Below are 15,526 nucleotides of genomic sequence, written 5' to 3'. Positions count from 1 at the left end.
ATTTTTATCACGTGAATACGGTCAATTAATGAATTTCTCATTACTGCCTTTGCAGAAATTTTAGGCGGATGTTTGGGACTCTTTGTATTCTGAATATATGAATTCGATGGAGTTCAAAAACTGAAGTTTTATAACAGTGATGAAATAATTACCTATAACACAATTTTTAATTCAACGGTCGATGACAAATAATTATGCTAACAATATGTCTAATAAAATTTATTTCATAAGCTTAAGATTTGTCTCTAATTTTTGCCACCACGTAAATTTAAAAAAAAATTAGAATCCATTTGATGTGAAAAATCTGCAACCGCTCAATTTTTTTCAGCTTGATAAACTTTGAGGAAGTGGAAAATTTCAACTACCAAATTTGCACCAAAGTCGTCAAATAAATGAGTAAGAATTTGTACTCGCATTAAGCCGAAAAGAAATTTATAATTGAACTTTTTGGCAGACGATCTCGTGAATAAATTTCTCTTAATTTTAAAATACAACTCTACAAAAGGCACTGATGAGGATTCAATAATTGGCTTAGACATTTGCAGAATGAATAACTTGGCAAGGTGAGCCATCAGCACACACGAGTGACTGAGTGCAAGTTGTGGTCAGTTGGTGAAAACTTGATTAACAAGAACCGCGTTATCAGAGACCTCGTCACAATAGATAAGGTGTGAGCGATAAACCTTCATCAATGCATTGAGAATTGTAGTTTTATAAAACTAATAAATGGATGAAGTATTCGTCGGCCATGTTGGTCACAAAATAAAAAATTGTCATGTAATTTAGAACCTAAAAAAATCATTGATGAAAACGAAATAAATATCGTAAATATGTATATGGTCATACATTGAATGTATGACCATCCATGTTCTTATCGAACGTCATGTTAAGACAGCTCAGTTTCTGTGCACTACACAGTCATGACATTCATCTGGAAACTCATGCGCTGTGCACTGCACAGACCTGGCAAGAATGAGGGCTCATTTACAACTAAATATTACCCAAATGCAGGAACGTGAACGTCAAAATTTGGTAATAAACTTTCCAAAATAATTCAGGTACAATTCAGTCCAAAGTTATATCAGAGATTATTGTTTTAACACAGAGTCTTGCTATAGCAGCTGAGTGATTTAAGTTCATTGTTTCTACATAGATACATAGAGTCTTGCTGGTCGTTGAATAATTCAACTCAATTGCAGGACTGCATGAGCTCATAAACACACTCGCGTCAAGTCACAGTAAATATACTTTTAAAACATTGTCTGTTTTCTGTTGACTAACAGCATTCCAAAATGTTAAAACCCAGGCATTAGCTTTACCGAAAGAATCTGCAAATTTTAATATAGCATGCTACTAGATACTCTAGATACGAAGTAAAATGAAGAATTATTGCCTGCAATTTCTAATGTTAACCTCATTATAATACGAGCAGCGAAGCAAATCGATGAAAATTTTTCGCCGCCAAGTATCATAAATCATTAAAGGCATGACGCAGGTATACGGCTCTCATTCTTATCAAGCCGTTATCTCTACGTCAATTCACCTCTTGAATATGATTTTAAATTCTCGAAGGTTCGTCGTGTCTACAGTCCACGTTAGAATTCATATTTATTTCCTAATTACGAGCAAATAAATTAATCAGACACTGGCAGAAGGTTCCACAATTCAGCATACATGCAACATTAAGGGCCAAGTGCAGCGTGTGTGCTATATAGTCACTGCTGCAGTAACAAGACTGTAATGATTTCATTTATATATCAGGACGGTTAACCTCAATAAAAATTGCAATAAAATTACGAGGTTGTTAAATTTATACAATCAAAAGTAAATTTTGCTTATTAAATCACCTATATGGCTTTTTATATCTCAAAAAATAAATAATCCTCGTAAAAATCGAAATTTAGAAGACCAGAGTTCACAGATTTATACCACAGATAATCTTCAAAGTGATTGGTACAGATATTCTTATTATGTTATATCAATTATTATATCATCATGCTCTATTTAGGTTATTCATTTTTTGCCAGTGCTGTAATAGATAGCAATGAACATTTAAAAGTTCTAAAAGTGATGTCAAAACCCTGCAAATATGTATACAGATAAATATTTTTTGTACAAACATTCGGAACATGTATAGGGTACAATCATGTTGGCAGCTGTGCTGCAAGCAGTCCATTTAATTAATGTTCGAGGTTATGTGTTTACTTAAACTTTTACAATTTTTATTACACATTCATGGATATTTTCATTCATAATGTAAATGAACGTAAAATTATCTTCTACGCAAACGGTCATCCATATATTTATAGAACATCGAAATTTCACACAGCTATCCCCGTTTCAGGCATGCCTTCCTTGCAAGGGCGCATGTCGGTGCCAAGTTGTCGTACTCGATTCTTTCCAGACAAGATGGGCCTATTTTAGGTACCTGAAAATACATGAAACTTTATAAATACGTATAAAAATTCCCACGAATAAGATAACAAAAACACTAATAAAATTTAATAGTCATATGAACATCACAGAGACAGACGTGCTTATACATGACTATATATTTTTTGAACGAGTTTTACTTTGCAAGCAATAAAGGACGTTCCAGCAAATTGTTTATTAGAAGATTTATAATAATTTTTTTGACTGTTCGAATTTTCATCATTGTATATCGTTCATAAGTATATTGCAAAATTAAAACATTCGAATGTTTAAATATAATCTAAGCGCCTACACTGTAAGTCGGCATTTGACTTTCCTTGAAGAAACTCACCATGTGACAAGATTCTTTATAATTCCTCCTGCAAAAATCTTTTTCACCTCAATTTTAAATTAATACTACTCATATTACATGATATTGCTCTTTTTACACACGAAGAAATTTCGTTTTCCAGGGCACAGCTTGTATAATGGGACTTATTTATTCGCACGTATGGTGTGAAAAAAATGATATATGAAATATTTTAGGTACTGATTTTCTGAAGTAGAGATCCTACTATATAATTTTTTTCCTATTGATGTATAACCTTCAACAATGCATAATTTTATACATGAATTATATTTACACGTCAATGTCGAAATTTAATTTTTCTTAACATATGTTCTTCCTGTATGATATTTCCATCCGTTAAATCAACTTCCAGTAGTGATATGTAGTTCCCTTTCATAAAATTTATTATTACATTTTATTATCTATTTACAAACAGATGATATTCAAACCATTACGAAAAAATAAATAATTTCTTGTTCGACACTTGGAAACATGTACAGTAATTTGAATGATATTAACGAGAAAATATCTTACTTTTCCTTCCAGTTGGTGCGGCCGTGGATGTTATTGGCGCTGTTGGACCTGGGGTTGGAGACGAACGAAGTGTTTGAGGTGGGCACGCTGTTGGGGTACGAGTAATGATTCTTATAGGTTGTGGATCCAAATCCTCCTCCGTATCCACTTCGGTATCCCCCAGCCCCAAAGTCTACTCCTCCAGCCCCACTCATGCTGGGGTCTGAGCCCCCACCGACGGGGTTCACCATCCCCGAGGCTAGGTTGCCGGGCATGCTTCTGCTCACCGCGCCTGTCGGGGGAAATCAGGGATAATTAATTCAGCTAATATAATAATAATAATCATAAATTAATGCCTGTTCCACGAAATGGTCAAAAAAGCGCTAGGGTGCTTTCAAATAAAAAAAAACTATGTTTATTTTTTGGCAAAAATTAGTGGGCAATAGAGTGCCTACTAATTAAATAAAATAGGGATCTAGTTGTTTCTTCACGTACGTAGTTTAGTGTTTTAAAAATGAGTTAACCAATATCGATCAACCTCAATATGAAATCATTGTGAGTCAACTGTATGAGTGTATGCAGAACATTTCAAATAATTGACAATATAATCACTAATGCCATAAAATTTAATGAAACTTTCACCTCATGTAACCAATATCACATAAAAAATATTCTAATGGAACACATTTGCCAGTGAGACATGAGACGAGATAAAATACACTGAAGTGTGATTGAATAAGACAATAAACATTCAAATTCATATGGATACTCTCATAAAATATACGATAGCCAGCCAACCAGACCATGAGCATTGTACAGACCCATGAGTGCAAAATTTAATTGGCCAATTCCAAAACACAATCCACACTCAGGCCTGCGTGCTATCAATAACAATACGTGAAAACAGTATTTACGTGCAAAATACTTTACTTTCAAACCGTGGGCCGTGCTTGAATTTAAAAACTGAGCTAGAAAATTCAGAAATACTCTTTACTGGCTTCAAATAACAACTCGTCAACGCATTAAACTTCATTGAATAAATTAAACGATATTTTTTAATATAAATATTTCAGATTTTTTAAAAAAGGGCGCTTTTTGAAAAGATCGAGTGACATTTTGGGCGTGCATTTGTCCAAATATCACTCGTGCATTTGATATAGAAAAACTATTGTCATTTTAGTGACGTGGAAAATCAATAACTGAGCTGAAATGGTAAAGGAATAAATAATTGAAAGTGACCTGACTAAGTAATAATTAAATGTGCCTTGACAAACCATCAACCGGAGATTGGACGGATCATGCAACTGAGATTGCGTTATTCGAAAAAATCGTCGAAGAATTACGTTAAAAGCTACATTGTTCTCAGAACGGGCAGCTTTATCAACGCTTCAACGCTATGCACTGTACAATTTTTAAAGAAATACTACTGATACTGATGGATAATACTGATGTAGGCTGGTCGAAACAAGCAAATAAGTGACATTAATAAAGAAATAATTAAATTTGATTTAATTAAGAATTAAATTTAAATCGTTGACGAGGCCCAATATTTGCATACTATATAAAACATTTGGTATTGATTGCATAGCTTAGGCGGGCATAAATTCCTTGGATACCTGACATCTACACCAGGGTTAGGAAGAGTCCTGCGGAAAACTCCAAGATCTAAATGGGATACCTCAAACAAACCTGTTTGTGCAGAAGCCTTTCTTCTAATTGGAACATTTACTGCTTCTAGAATTTAACAGTGAAACAAATAACTAGCGTGTAGGTGAGGGCGCAAAGAAAATTTCTCAAACTACTGATGTAGGCTGCTTGAAATCAAACTACTGATGTAGGCTGCTTGAAATCGAACTACAGATGAAGGTTATTCAAAATCAAAATGCTTATATGGGATGTTTGAAACCAAACCAGCGATATAGGTTGCTTAAAGTCAAACTAATGATGAAAGCTTTTTTGAATCAAATTGCTGATCCAGGGTGCTTGAAATCAAAGTAAAGATGTAGGCGGCTCGAAATCAAACTACAGATGTAGGCTGGCCGAAATCAAACTACAGATGTAGGCTGGTCGCAATCAAACTACTGATGTAGGCTGGCCGAAATCAAACTACAGATGTAGGCTGGCCGAAATCAAACTACAGATGTAGGCTGGTCGAAATCAAACTACTGATGTAGGCTGGTCGAAATCAAACTACAGATGTAGGCTGGTCGAAATCAAACTACAGATGTAGGCTGGTCGAAATCAAACTACTGATGTAAGCTGGTCGAAATCAAACTACTGATGTAAGCTGGTCGAAACCAAACTACTGATGTAGGCTGGTCGAAAAGTTACCATTGAGGTTGGATCGTGTCACTGCTAATCCGTTTATCCTAATTGGCTGAGACTCTTAAAAAAAAGAAAAAGGTAAATTGCATCACAAAAAATTACTTAAAAAATAATTTTTCCAATCAACAATTTCTATAATTAACTTTCCTACATGCGCGGGTCAGAAAAATATATGAGGGTTGAAATAATGACTATTTTTAATTTTATCAGGTAATTTCCTTCCTTGAATTAATTCATTTTCTGCCAAGAATGCTTAGCATAAGATGAAGAATCATATAATTGATAAAAACGTAAGTTTATTCATAGGAACCTATGTTCAGAAATGAGAATACTCATGTGACCCTAGCATATTACACTATACGCATAATATAACACGTAACAAACCGATTATACACAACACGGAGCCCTGAATGAGATGTAATTTGCAGGTCATTAACTTAAATTTAATACTTTATGACAATATTCAGTGATAATGTCCGTAAAAAAGTTATTCAGACTATACTAGAGCTATAATATTTCAAATACATGAGCGTAAATAACAGCAGCACCTAAATGTCAATGTGAAAGAATTTCTAATAAAAATGTTCGTCTATGTCTCTAAAAACGAAAATTGGAGCAGCACCAAAAATTCAGCAAATAGTTTCCACATTTCCAAATAATTTTTAATTTTGAAATGTGGAAACTAAAGATGACAAAAAAATCTTGTCGACCTCAATTGAACCTGAACATAAGCGAATTGCGGTACAAGATCGCTGCAGGATGCAGTAATTTCCTGCCGCTTACGGCAGTAATTCTTTTGTATATAAGGCATAAAAGAAATAATTCTGATACCAAAGAATTAAGTTAAAGTTAAAGTTAAAAGTTAAATGAATTGATAAATTTTATTAAATCTCGTATAAATTTTTTGGATGAATTAACTAGAAAATTTATTTGTTAGGAATACATAAAATAATATGATTAAAAAAATATGTCATAATAAAATTTCAAATGAAATAAAAACATCATCGACCCTCATTTTAATAGATTATTTAAAAATAATAAGTTGCAATCATATTGCCGATCAGCAGTTTATTTCCGAAAATGGAATTATTCTTCAACACGCTTGCCATTAATGATACATTGATGTCTAATTCATCACGATCCGCTTCACAACTCCAGACCCTGATGTGTCGAAGTTGAAATTAATCAGAATTAAAATATTATTTTGCTCGGTTGCTGAATACTTACTGCTATACGGCGCAAGGCCAGGTATCCGGTGCTCGATGGGATCCATTTGGAGATGAGAGACTCTTCCAGCTGGGAAACTTTTGACGTTATTGGAAGTAAAGTTTGTTGAATTACCGAGCTTTGTGAATGGCTGTGACCCGACCAAACTCATTCCGGAGATCAAGCTGCTGCGGTTGCTCGCTTTTGACATGACGCTCACACGGCCAGTTAGTCCCGACGTATTGGACGGTCCGAAACTGCCGTAGCCGTAGCCATTACTGCCGTAACCATAATTTGATGTAAGTCCCCCGTAGCTGCTATACTTGGTAGAGTTCCCGCCACCTATAACACCACCTTGGGGCCTGCTCACCCCCACGACGCTGCTCGATGGGTTATACCTGTTCACAATCATCGCCGAAGATTTTCCATTGGTGATCTTTCCGTCATCCTCATAGGCGGTGTCAACGCTGGCAAACCCAACTTTCACGTTGGACCTATAGGGCACAATATCGCCATCTTCGTTGCTGGCAAAACCGCCTTCGACTCGGTCGTGTTTTTTATCTAAGGTACCTTCGCTTTCGTCATTATAGTTTTTAGCGTCTGGCACTCTCCACCCAATCTCCGGCAAGTTTGCCTCGCCCTCCGCTGGAGGCCGAGGCTGTGCGAGTTCATCATCGGACACACTGTGCGATATCCCACCTGCTCTCGACAAACTGGAAGCTCGTAAACTGCTGGGCTGCTCCGTGCCGCGGCTGTTGAAGGAAAGATATTTTATTAACGCTTATCACCCTTTGTCAGCGGAATGTAGCTACTGTTATCAAGCCTTTAGATGTGAATAGTGTTGGCTATAGATAATGTTTTCGTAGACAGAGCGTAACTACAAGGTTGCGAATAGGGTCGAAGACGGTCAATTAATTTATAGAGCAGGTTTGCTGACAGATTCAGGTCTACCAAAACTATTTTGATCGATGTGCGTTCACTTGAAGATATGAAACAGTTGCATTGAGATGTGATTTGTGTTGTGGATAGCAAGACTTGACCGATTGAAAAGACGAATATTTTACTCACATTTTAAATATTTCTCATCGAAATTAATTTTGTACCGTATTAACTTTATCGTTGAAATGTTTTATTTGTATAGAAAAATAAAGGAAAGATTTGATTATAAATGCGTCTGATATGCAGATGGAATGAACCTTCAAAAATTATTGGTAAGTATAATAAAATGCTTTTTCATCCTGTGAAGATCTGCAATCTTCAAAATAGACACAACAAGTCTAATGACCTGTATAGTTTTAATAGCCTAGAACATCATTATATTTTCAATTATTATAATTATACTTGATCGGATATTTAATTATTCATGTGCCAGACATCCATAAACTTCAAAAGTTTGTATGAATACCAAGAAAAACATACCCTCAAAATCATGCTAGTCGGTGGATTGTCAATGTTTGAAAAATTATCAAAACAACAATGCACCGACATTTCTGCTCTTTCGCTATGCAGTCTTCAGCAGTCTTCAGAATCGAGAAAAAATGTTTTTATTGCTGATAATTGTTCCAATATGTATTGAGTAATAACCCTAAAAAAATTCCGGGACTGCCTAGGCTCCGGCCGAATAGTCACTACACTCGACGCACAGTTATTCTGGGTCGGTTTGGCCACCCGATCAAAATCAGTTTCTGGTCATAGTCTCATATCCGACATCATAGTCACCCTACAGTATGACAAGGGTTAGCCGAGCCGAGTCATAACGAGCTAGCAAGCTGCCCAGAGGCTGCCATTCGAATCCTAAGCCGGAGCGGACATTGAAAACTGCCTTACGTGCTCCCCCGAGTATAGGCGGCCCTAATGCAGGGTCGCGCACGCCTCTAAATTTTGTTAGGGGAGTATCCGCGTAGAGGCTTTGAGGGCTCAATGTTTTCCAGATACGAGCTTACTTGAGATTTTCTGTAGAAATCCACTGAGATGACAGGCCTGTGTAGTTGTTTGAGTATTTGTTCTGCTCAGAGGCGAGTTTAAGTTTGTGCATCGTCATGGAAAGCTGGTTGCTCTCAGTGTTGTGGTTCGCGAAGTACGGGTACCTGAAATAATAATTTACCAGGATGACAAACTACAAAGGCTAATTGCCTTATTACAGTCAGATGAAATTGCATTTAATCATGTCTAAACTTATGCAGAGTGCAAATTGTTTTCAAAATATATGATTCATTTCCACACTAATCATCTCATATTTCATTCACAAGTATTTACGTATTCACATGACTGAAGCCGAGCTATTTTTATCAGTTATTATTGAAACATGTCTTGTAAAATGTTAAACATAACAAAACCACTCATTTACCAGTAAAAGTAGGACCATAACAGGAATTGATTTTTCATCATTATTAATTATTTTGCACCTAAGGATTAAAAAAATCATTTTGAAACTAAATAATTAAAAAAACAAGCGGTATTCGATCATGTTCACCCATCCCTTACTGATACAGAACTTTTTTTTTACATTAAAAATACAACATTTTCTACACCAACATCGACATTTAACTATTTCGAGAACTTTAAACAGTCGAATTCCATCTCAAAACTTAAGAAAGTAAGGAATAGATTTACTTGAAGCACTGCTGGGCAGTAGGTCTTTTGGTAGGGTTCCATAGCAGCATATCACTCATGAGTCTGAGTGCTTCAGGGCTGGCGTTAGTCACGATGGAAGATAAGTTCATGGGAGTGAATTGTGGGAACTTGAAGTTCATGGCCTTGGCTAAAATGTAGCCCTCGGGCCAGTCAGCCTGGAGGGTCATCACCATATACGGGTATAGGAATTATTAACTATAAGAGCAAGAGTAAATAGTAATAAAAATAGTTTTAAGATGCAATTAAATTTTAAACATTATCTAAATTATGATTATGAGATAAACATGAAATAGAAAAACTGTTTTTCGCATTGTATAGTTTGTAAACATTATCATTCTTGAAAAGCCTTCTAAAGTTATGTAAAATAAAACAAAAATTATTCCCATGCGATATGCTAATAATGGTTGACTAATTAATGATCCTATGCTCATACATGATGATTCCTAGCATTTATAATATTTTGTTATGAGAAATGCAAGAAACTTTTGTGATAACTAATGATCCAAGAGAAGAGAAATAGAAACTAAAATATATTGTGACCAGAAAAATAGGAAATTTGTCTAGTTTTTTTTTTTATTATCCGAAATAGACTTGACAAAGAAAAACTTTCACAGAAAAAGTAAAAGGCAAATTAACAAAATTTCATGAGAACTGAAATGAATTGAAATTCACTGTCAGATTAATTTTACAGTTTTACGATACTACTCTAACTTCTTAGGACTAATCGTATCTCAGCTTTTATCCAAAATCGAATTGAAATTGATTCTAGACTTCTAGTGCTATAATTATTTCTTAATTCGCATTGTGCGACAGTTCTAAAAAACATTGTAAATATAATCATGTTGTTTCATGTTGCGCGGTAACATGAATATACGAGAAAATCGTAATCAAGAAGCGTAATCAATTCAAATTACTTTTTCAGGCGTTCCTATAACTTGGCAGATTTTGAAGATTTGGTCGATCTCGGAGTTGCCAGGGAAGAGCGGACGGAATGTGTACACCTCCGCCATGATCGCCCCCACTGCCCACATGTCGATGGGGCTGCTGTAGTTGGTGGCTCTCAGCAGCACTTCGGGGGCACGGTACCTGATAACAGAAGTTTTAGGGTTAATCTTATTATAAAATATCATTTCAAAGTTATACACTTAATCTAATTGAAAAGTATTCTTTTAATGTTCTAGACTTGACCTGATTATAACGTATTATTTTAAAGTTCCATACTTAATTAGTATAGTTCAATACTAATAACAACGTATTATTTATAGTTCAATACCTGTTATAACGTATTATATCAAATTTCTAGACTTTAAATAATTAAAATGTATTATTTTAAAGTTTTAGACTTGATCTGCTTGTTTATCTAATAATTGTTCAATAATCTAATTGATTGCCGATCTAAGTGTTAATATTTATTCAGATATGAATAAATGTTACTACGCAACTATGCAATCGCATCCAAGCAAAACGAAGAACAACATTTTTATCTTTATACAATTGCTAATTACGGTGTTCTGTCGCATATTCATGTTACTGCACAACATGAACCAAGATTTTGAATACGTTTTACCATCTGGTTGATACGTAGTCGGTATACGGGGGCCTTGAACGTATTTCTCTTGCCAGGCCGAAGTCGCCGATCTTGATGATATCGGGGCCGGTACAGAGCAGGTTCTCGGGCTTCATGTCTCTGTGGAAGTAGCCGTGCTTGTGCATGAACGCTAAGCCCTGTAGCACTTGCCACATCATGTTCCGTATCACGGACTCGGAGAACAATTTGTCACTGAAATAAAAAGAACAATGGGTTAAATACATAAAAATAACAATAGCATACATAACAATGGATTAAATAAATGGGTACAGCGATAAAAATAAATACAATTTGTTTATTTAAATATTCTATATAATATTGATATAGTAATAAAAATAAAAAAAATGTATATAAAAAATATAATATTTATATAAAATAATGTAATGTAAATAATGTAATGTATATAAAAAATGTATTTTTCTCACAATAATAGCAGGAACTGACCTGTTCTTCATGAGCTGGTATAAGTTCTCTCGCATGTACTCCATCACAAAGTAAAGAGTATCTTTCTCTCTGATCACCTCCTTCAGCTTCACTACGTTCACATGACTCAGCTTCTTCAGGCTCTGAAACATAACATTTGATTGTAAAATAAGTTTATTCTACATGCAGGGATAAAAAGTTTATTTTACATGTAAGGGTAAAATATGTTTATTATACAAGCACTTTGAAATCCTGATGGTGTGAAATAATCTCTACCAATCAAGCAGGTGAATCATTTACGTTCATTTAACGGTCAACATTACGAAAATTTAACCTGGAATATTCTCTTGCATCTAAAATACTTTAGCTCTTAGAGAAATCAGTGGTTCTTTGTCCAAACAGCGAACCATTATTGCTTGTGCGTGGGTCATCCCGACCCACTTTGTCCCGATAAATTGGCATATCAGTGCTATATTGGCTTTTTGCTTGTGATATGGGCGTGTCGCTTTAATACAATATCACCAATTCATTTTTAACGCATTTTCTCATTTATGGAAAAAATGCACTATTGTGCTCGCCATTTCCTTCTGTCTGTCTGTCCGTCTGTCCGTCCGTCTGCCCGTGACTTCACGTTGTCGTCGACTAGAAAATGCGCTCTTTGTCACTCACTGCAGTGAGTACTGAGTTATATTTTTTTAGTTTAACTTTCGTAACTTTCGTAGCGTGCCTTACAATCTCATTAACTCACAATACAGAAACCAATTAGGTTAAAAATTTCACGTCGGAATTCGATCGTGATCGGCGGAGGTCAGTGCGAATGCCGTTTCAGGAGCGGGAGGTCATGGCAACATGGCAAATTAATCCCCATAAAGATTTATGACCTCTCAATTCCAGTGCTGAAGGTAATGCTCCAAACCACCACGCATGAGGTAGGATTGAGGACTCAAACACGCAACTATTACGTAAGGTGACTTGACCTTCAATGGAACTAAGGAAATCTTAGTTGTTTTTTAAAAAGGTTTAAAATTTTTACTAATATTTAATTTGTGGGCAGGCCTGCAACCGTTGATGGTATTATAAGACATACGATACGTGCTATAATAAAACATGTCTTATTAATCGACTCTCTCGGAAGAAATTATTCATATAAAATGTATGTTTAATTTATTATCCATATGAACTAAATTGATAATATTCTATTCATATAAATTATGTTGATAATTTACAAGGAAATGCATTCAAGGGAATAAGAACATTTAACCTAACTGACGTGTTGGATTAGCATAATCAATCATTGTTAAACATGAACAAATGGAGCATGTGAAGCAGGTAGAAGGTCACGTTGTGTAGCGTGCAGAAAATCACAGAACAAGTATTGGGACCACGACAGGTCTGCCATCAGACGTCGGTTATGCCGTGAAAAGTGAACGGCGGGTCAGGGTGCGAAGCTTGATTGATCCTGGACGCGAGGATACGGTCATTTTGGAAGCAGTAGGAATTTGAATTGTTCTAGCGTGGCAAGGCAGACCTATATTTACCTAGAACGTTGCTGCATCGAATTTTAAATGACACGCGATAATTGTATAAGAGAAAATCTATCTATCATTGTAAAAATTAGTATTAGAAAAAGTTCCATTCCCTGATAATAAAAATCAACTAATTCTCTGGTCATCAATCGCACGTGTATAAACATTGTAAAAATAGAGACATGCAGAGGTATTTGTTTTTATTTAAAGATTGAGAATAGTATTGCTGCAGTTAATTCGATGCTGCGTATTCAAGGCAACATACTCTGGTTAGATATGTAAAATCAAAAAAATTATAATGAGCTAATGTAAAAACACAAACTACTTTCGCTCAAAATAATTTATGATAAATCAATGACCAAATCCAAACGAAACAAGGATACCATTAAATCAAGGCTGAACTAGAACAATAAATCAATAAATCCAACCGTGGTAATTCTCATCTTGAATTCAAAATTAAAGAGCAACAATACCTCCTCATTTTGAACAATTTCCGTTTACAAAAATAATTTAGTTTACATCCCCGTTCTGCTCAGGCTTGATGAATAGCAGCGGTGACAGCAGATTAACGGGTTGGCTTGCCTAGCCAAAGATGCTTTAATCTTCCCGTGGATCTGACGAGAAAATTTCAAGGCGCAACCCACCAAGATCAGAGCAAAAGGCCGGGACAGAATCTATTTAATTGCACATAGTAAGTCTTTGTAGACACGGAAGACAAGTAAAAAATCTCAACCTGTGTACCAATCTTGCTTGAATATTTTTCTTTTACAACGTTGAAGTTCGCTGTGAAATAATATCACCAATTATATTTAAAGAAACTCATGGAAACTAGAATATCCTTGGAAGCGTTCCGAAGAAAAACACTTCTGATACAATAAAAGACTCTTTGGAATGTTTTCGTAAACTGATTTTCGCAGGCTGTTTGAATTCAGTATTGAATTCTCTTAACTTTTGAATGTAACCGATACTGCAATCGTAACTTCCTTTTCGAGTACCGGCGGCCATTAAAATGGTGATGTTTGAGCTTGGACTTTACTCAGAGTAACGAGTGATTAATGAATATCGTTATCATCGTAAATGTTATTGGAAAAAAATTTAATCGGCTAGCCCACCTTCACTTCCCTGAGGTTCATCGCTTCATCCCAGGTGAAGAATTTTTTGTTCATTCTGAAATCGAAAGAAATTTCATCAAAACATGAAAATTTAATGGGAAGCTATACCTAGTCAATTTTACACACATTATGTTCACACATTTCAGGAAGTTCCCTAATCAGTATTCAGCCATTCATAAACTGTAAATCTCGTCACGGGTGCGAGCTTGACAAAATGATCAAATTAGACCGCTAGTGCACTCAAGAGTTCAATGAAAAAATATATATTTTGATTCTATACCTAATTCGCTCGCATTTGTATGTAATGTCACGTTACCTATTCGTAAATTACGATGTCATTCAAGGGAAGACTTACTTTTTGATAGCGACCTTCTCGCCAGTGTCAACCCTCTGGCCGAGAACGACGCTGCCGTAGGTCCCCTTGCCCAGTTCATTGAGTGTGATGTAGCGGTTCATGACTTCCCCCATAACTCAGGACAACACAAAAAAGTGATCAGGTCGTCGCAGGGTCAGATAGAATTAGAGTCTCCAAGGCCGTCGCAGTGAAAACTAAATTAAATTTAATCATAAGTTTAACGAATAGAAGAATAAGTCTAAAGGAGGATAGCGGATTGATTAAATGCGAATAGAAAAGTTTATTTAACTCAAACAAAACGCAGAAATTAGGTACCAAAGTTTGGTTAGGCAAGTTTGATCCCTTTAAATAAACGGCAGTCTGTGTTCAAATGGCTTCGATGAAGAGAAGTCTCTCGTTTTAATGCTGATGTTTTGATCGTGTGATGAAGGACGAACAATAATTAACCTGAAGAGGCAGTATAACATCAGCAGTCTTTCTGAATTTTGCAGGTGTTTATTTTTGGTAGGACAATTTCATAAAGTTTTTATTTTAAGCTCATTTGATTAATATCTGCCACTGATCAAAATGCAACACAACACACATCAGTTCAGCCTCGGCTTGCCAACAGTTTGTGGGTTTCGAATTCAAGTCAAATGTTTCACCTAAAAATGTTGACTTATAAAAATACCGATTTTCGAGGAAACATGAACATTTTTCTAACTGATTCCAGTTAGATTCAGGATTCCAGTTCTATTTTTCTGTCGCCAATCAACTTCAATACCGGGGCACCGAATCACTAGAATGTTTTATATTTTTCGGAAAATCATCTTGGACATGCAAAACGTTTCCACGTATAATATCGCTGTATATTTACAGTCGATCTTCATATCATCTACACTTGCTTTTCATGTTGGTTGATCGATTTACTATTAAGTTTTCTGCAAATTAATATTTTCTTTGATTTAGTTGATTTTTGATTGATTGCAAAGGGTTATTACCGACCTGTTTGTAGGTTGTGGGTAAATGACTAAATCTAAAAAAAATCAAATGATAAATCTTTGTCGTGGAGTTAAATTTATCAATGTACACATTGTAAATGTA

General features: G+C 35.4%; 1 protein-coding gene across 2 annotated transcripts; it reads right to left on the bottom strand.

The window, feature by feature from the left end:
• Positions 1-14,661, bottom strand: LOC108673572 (serine/threonine-protein kinase MAK). Of its 2 annotated transcripts, none has more exons than XM_047883740.1 (10): positions 14,444-14,661; positions 14,089-14,143; positions 11,472-11,593; positions 11,007-11,219; positions 10,354-10,525; positions 9,419-9,594; positions 8,749-8,892; positions 6,827-7,557; positions 3,296-3,566; positions 1-2,428 (listed from the first exon to the last, which is right to left on the bottom strand). In XM_047883740.1, exons 1-10 carry the CDS (start codon positions 14,554-14,556, stop codon positions 2,416-2,418), a joined length of 2,010 nt encoding a protein of 669 aa, XP_047739696.1. In that variant the 5' UTR covers positions 14,557-14,661; the 3' UTR covers positions 1-2,415. The 2 variants fall into 2 exon arrangements, with proteins under 2 accessions (XP_047739696.1, XP_018016912.1); XM_018161423.2 differs by having other exon boundaries at positions 7,505-7,557.
• Between the last annotated feature and the right edge of the window lie 865 nt (positions 14,662-15,526).

The sequence above is a fragment of the Hyalella azteca genome, unplaced genomic scaffold, assembly GCF_000764305.2.
Source record: "Hyalella azteca isolate HAZT.00-mixed unplaced genomic scaffold, Hazt_2.0.2 contig1740, whole genome shotgun sequence".
Lineage (NCBI taxonomy): Eukaryota > Metazoa > Arthropoda > Malacostraca > Amphipoda > Hyalellidae > Hyalella > Hyalella azteca.
The sequence above is the reverse complement of the archived record's forward strand: the minus strand, read 5'-3'. Positions and strand labels throughout refer to the sequence as shown.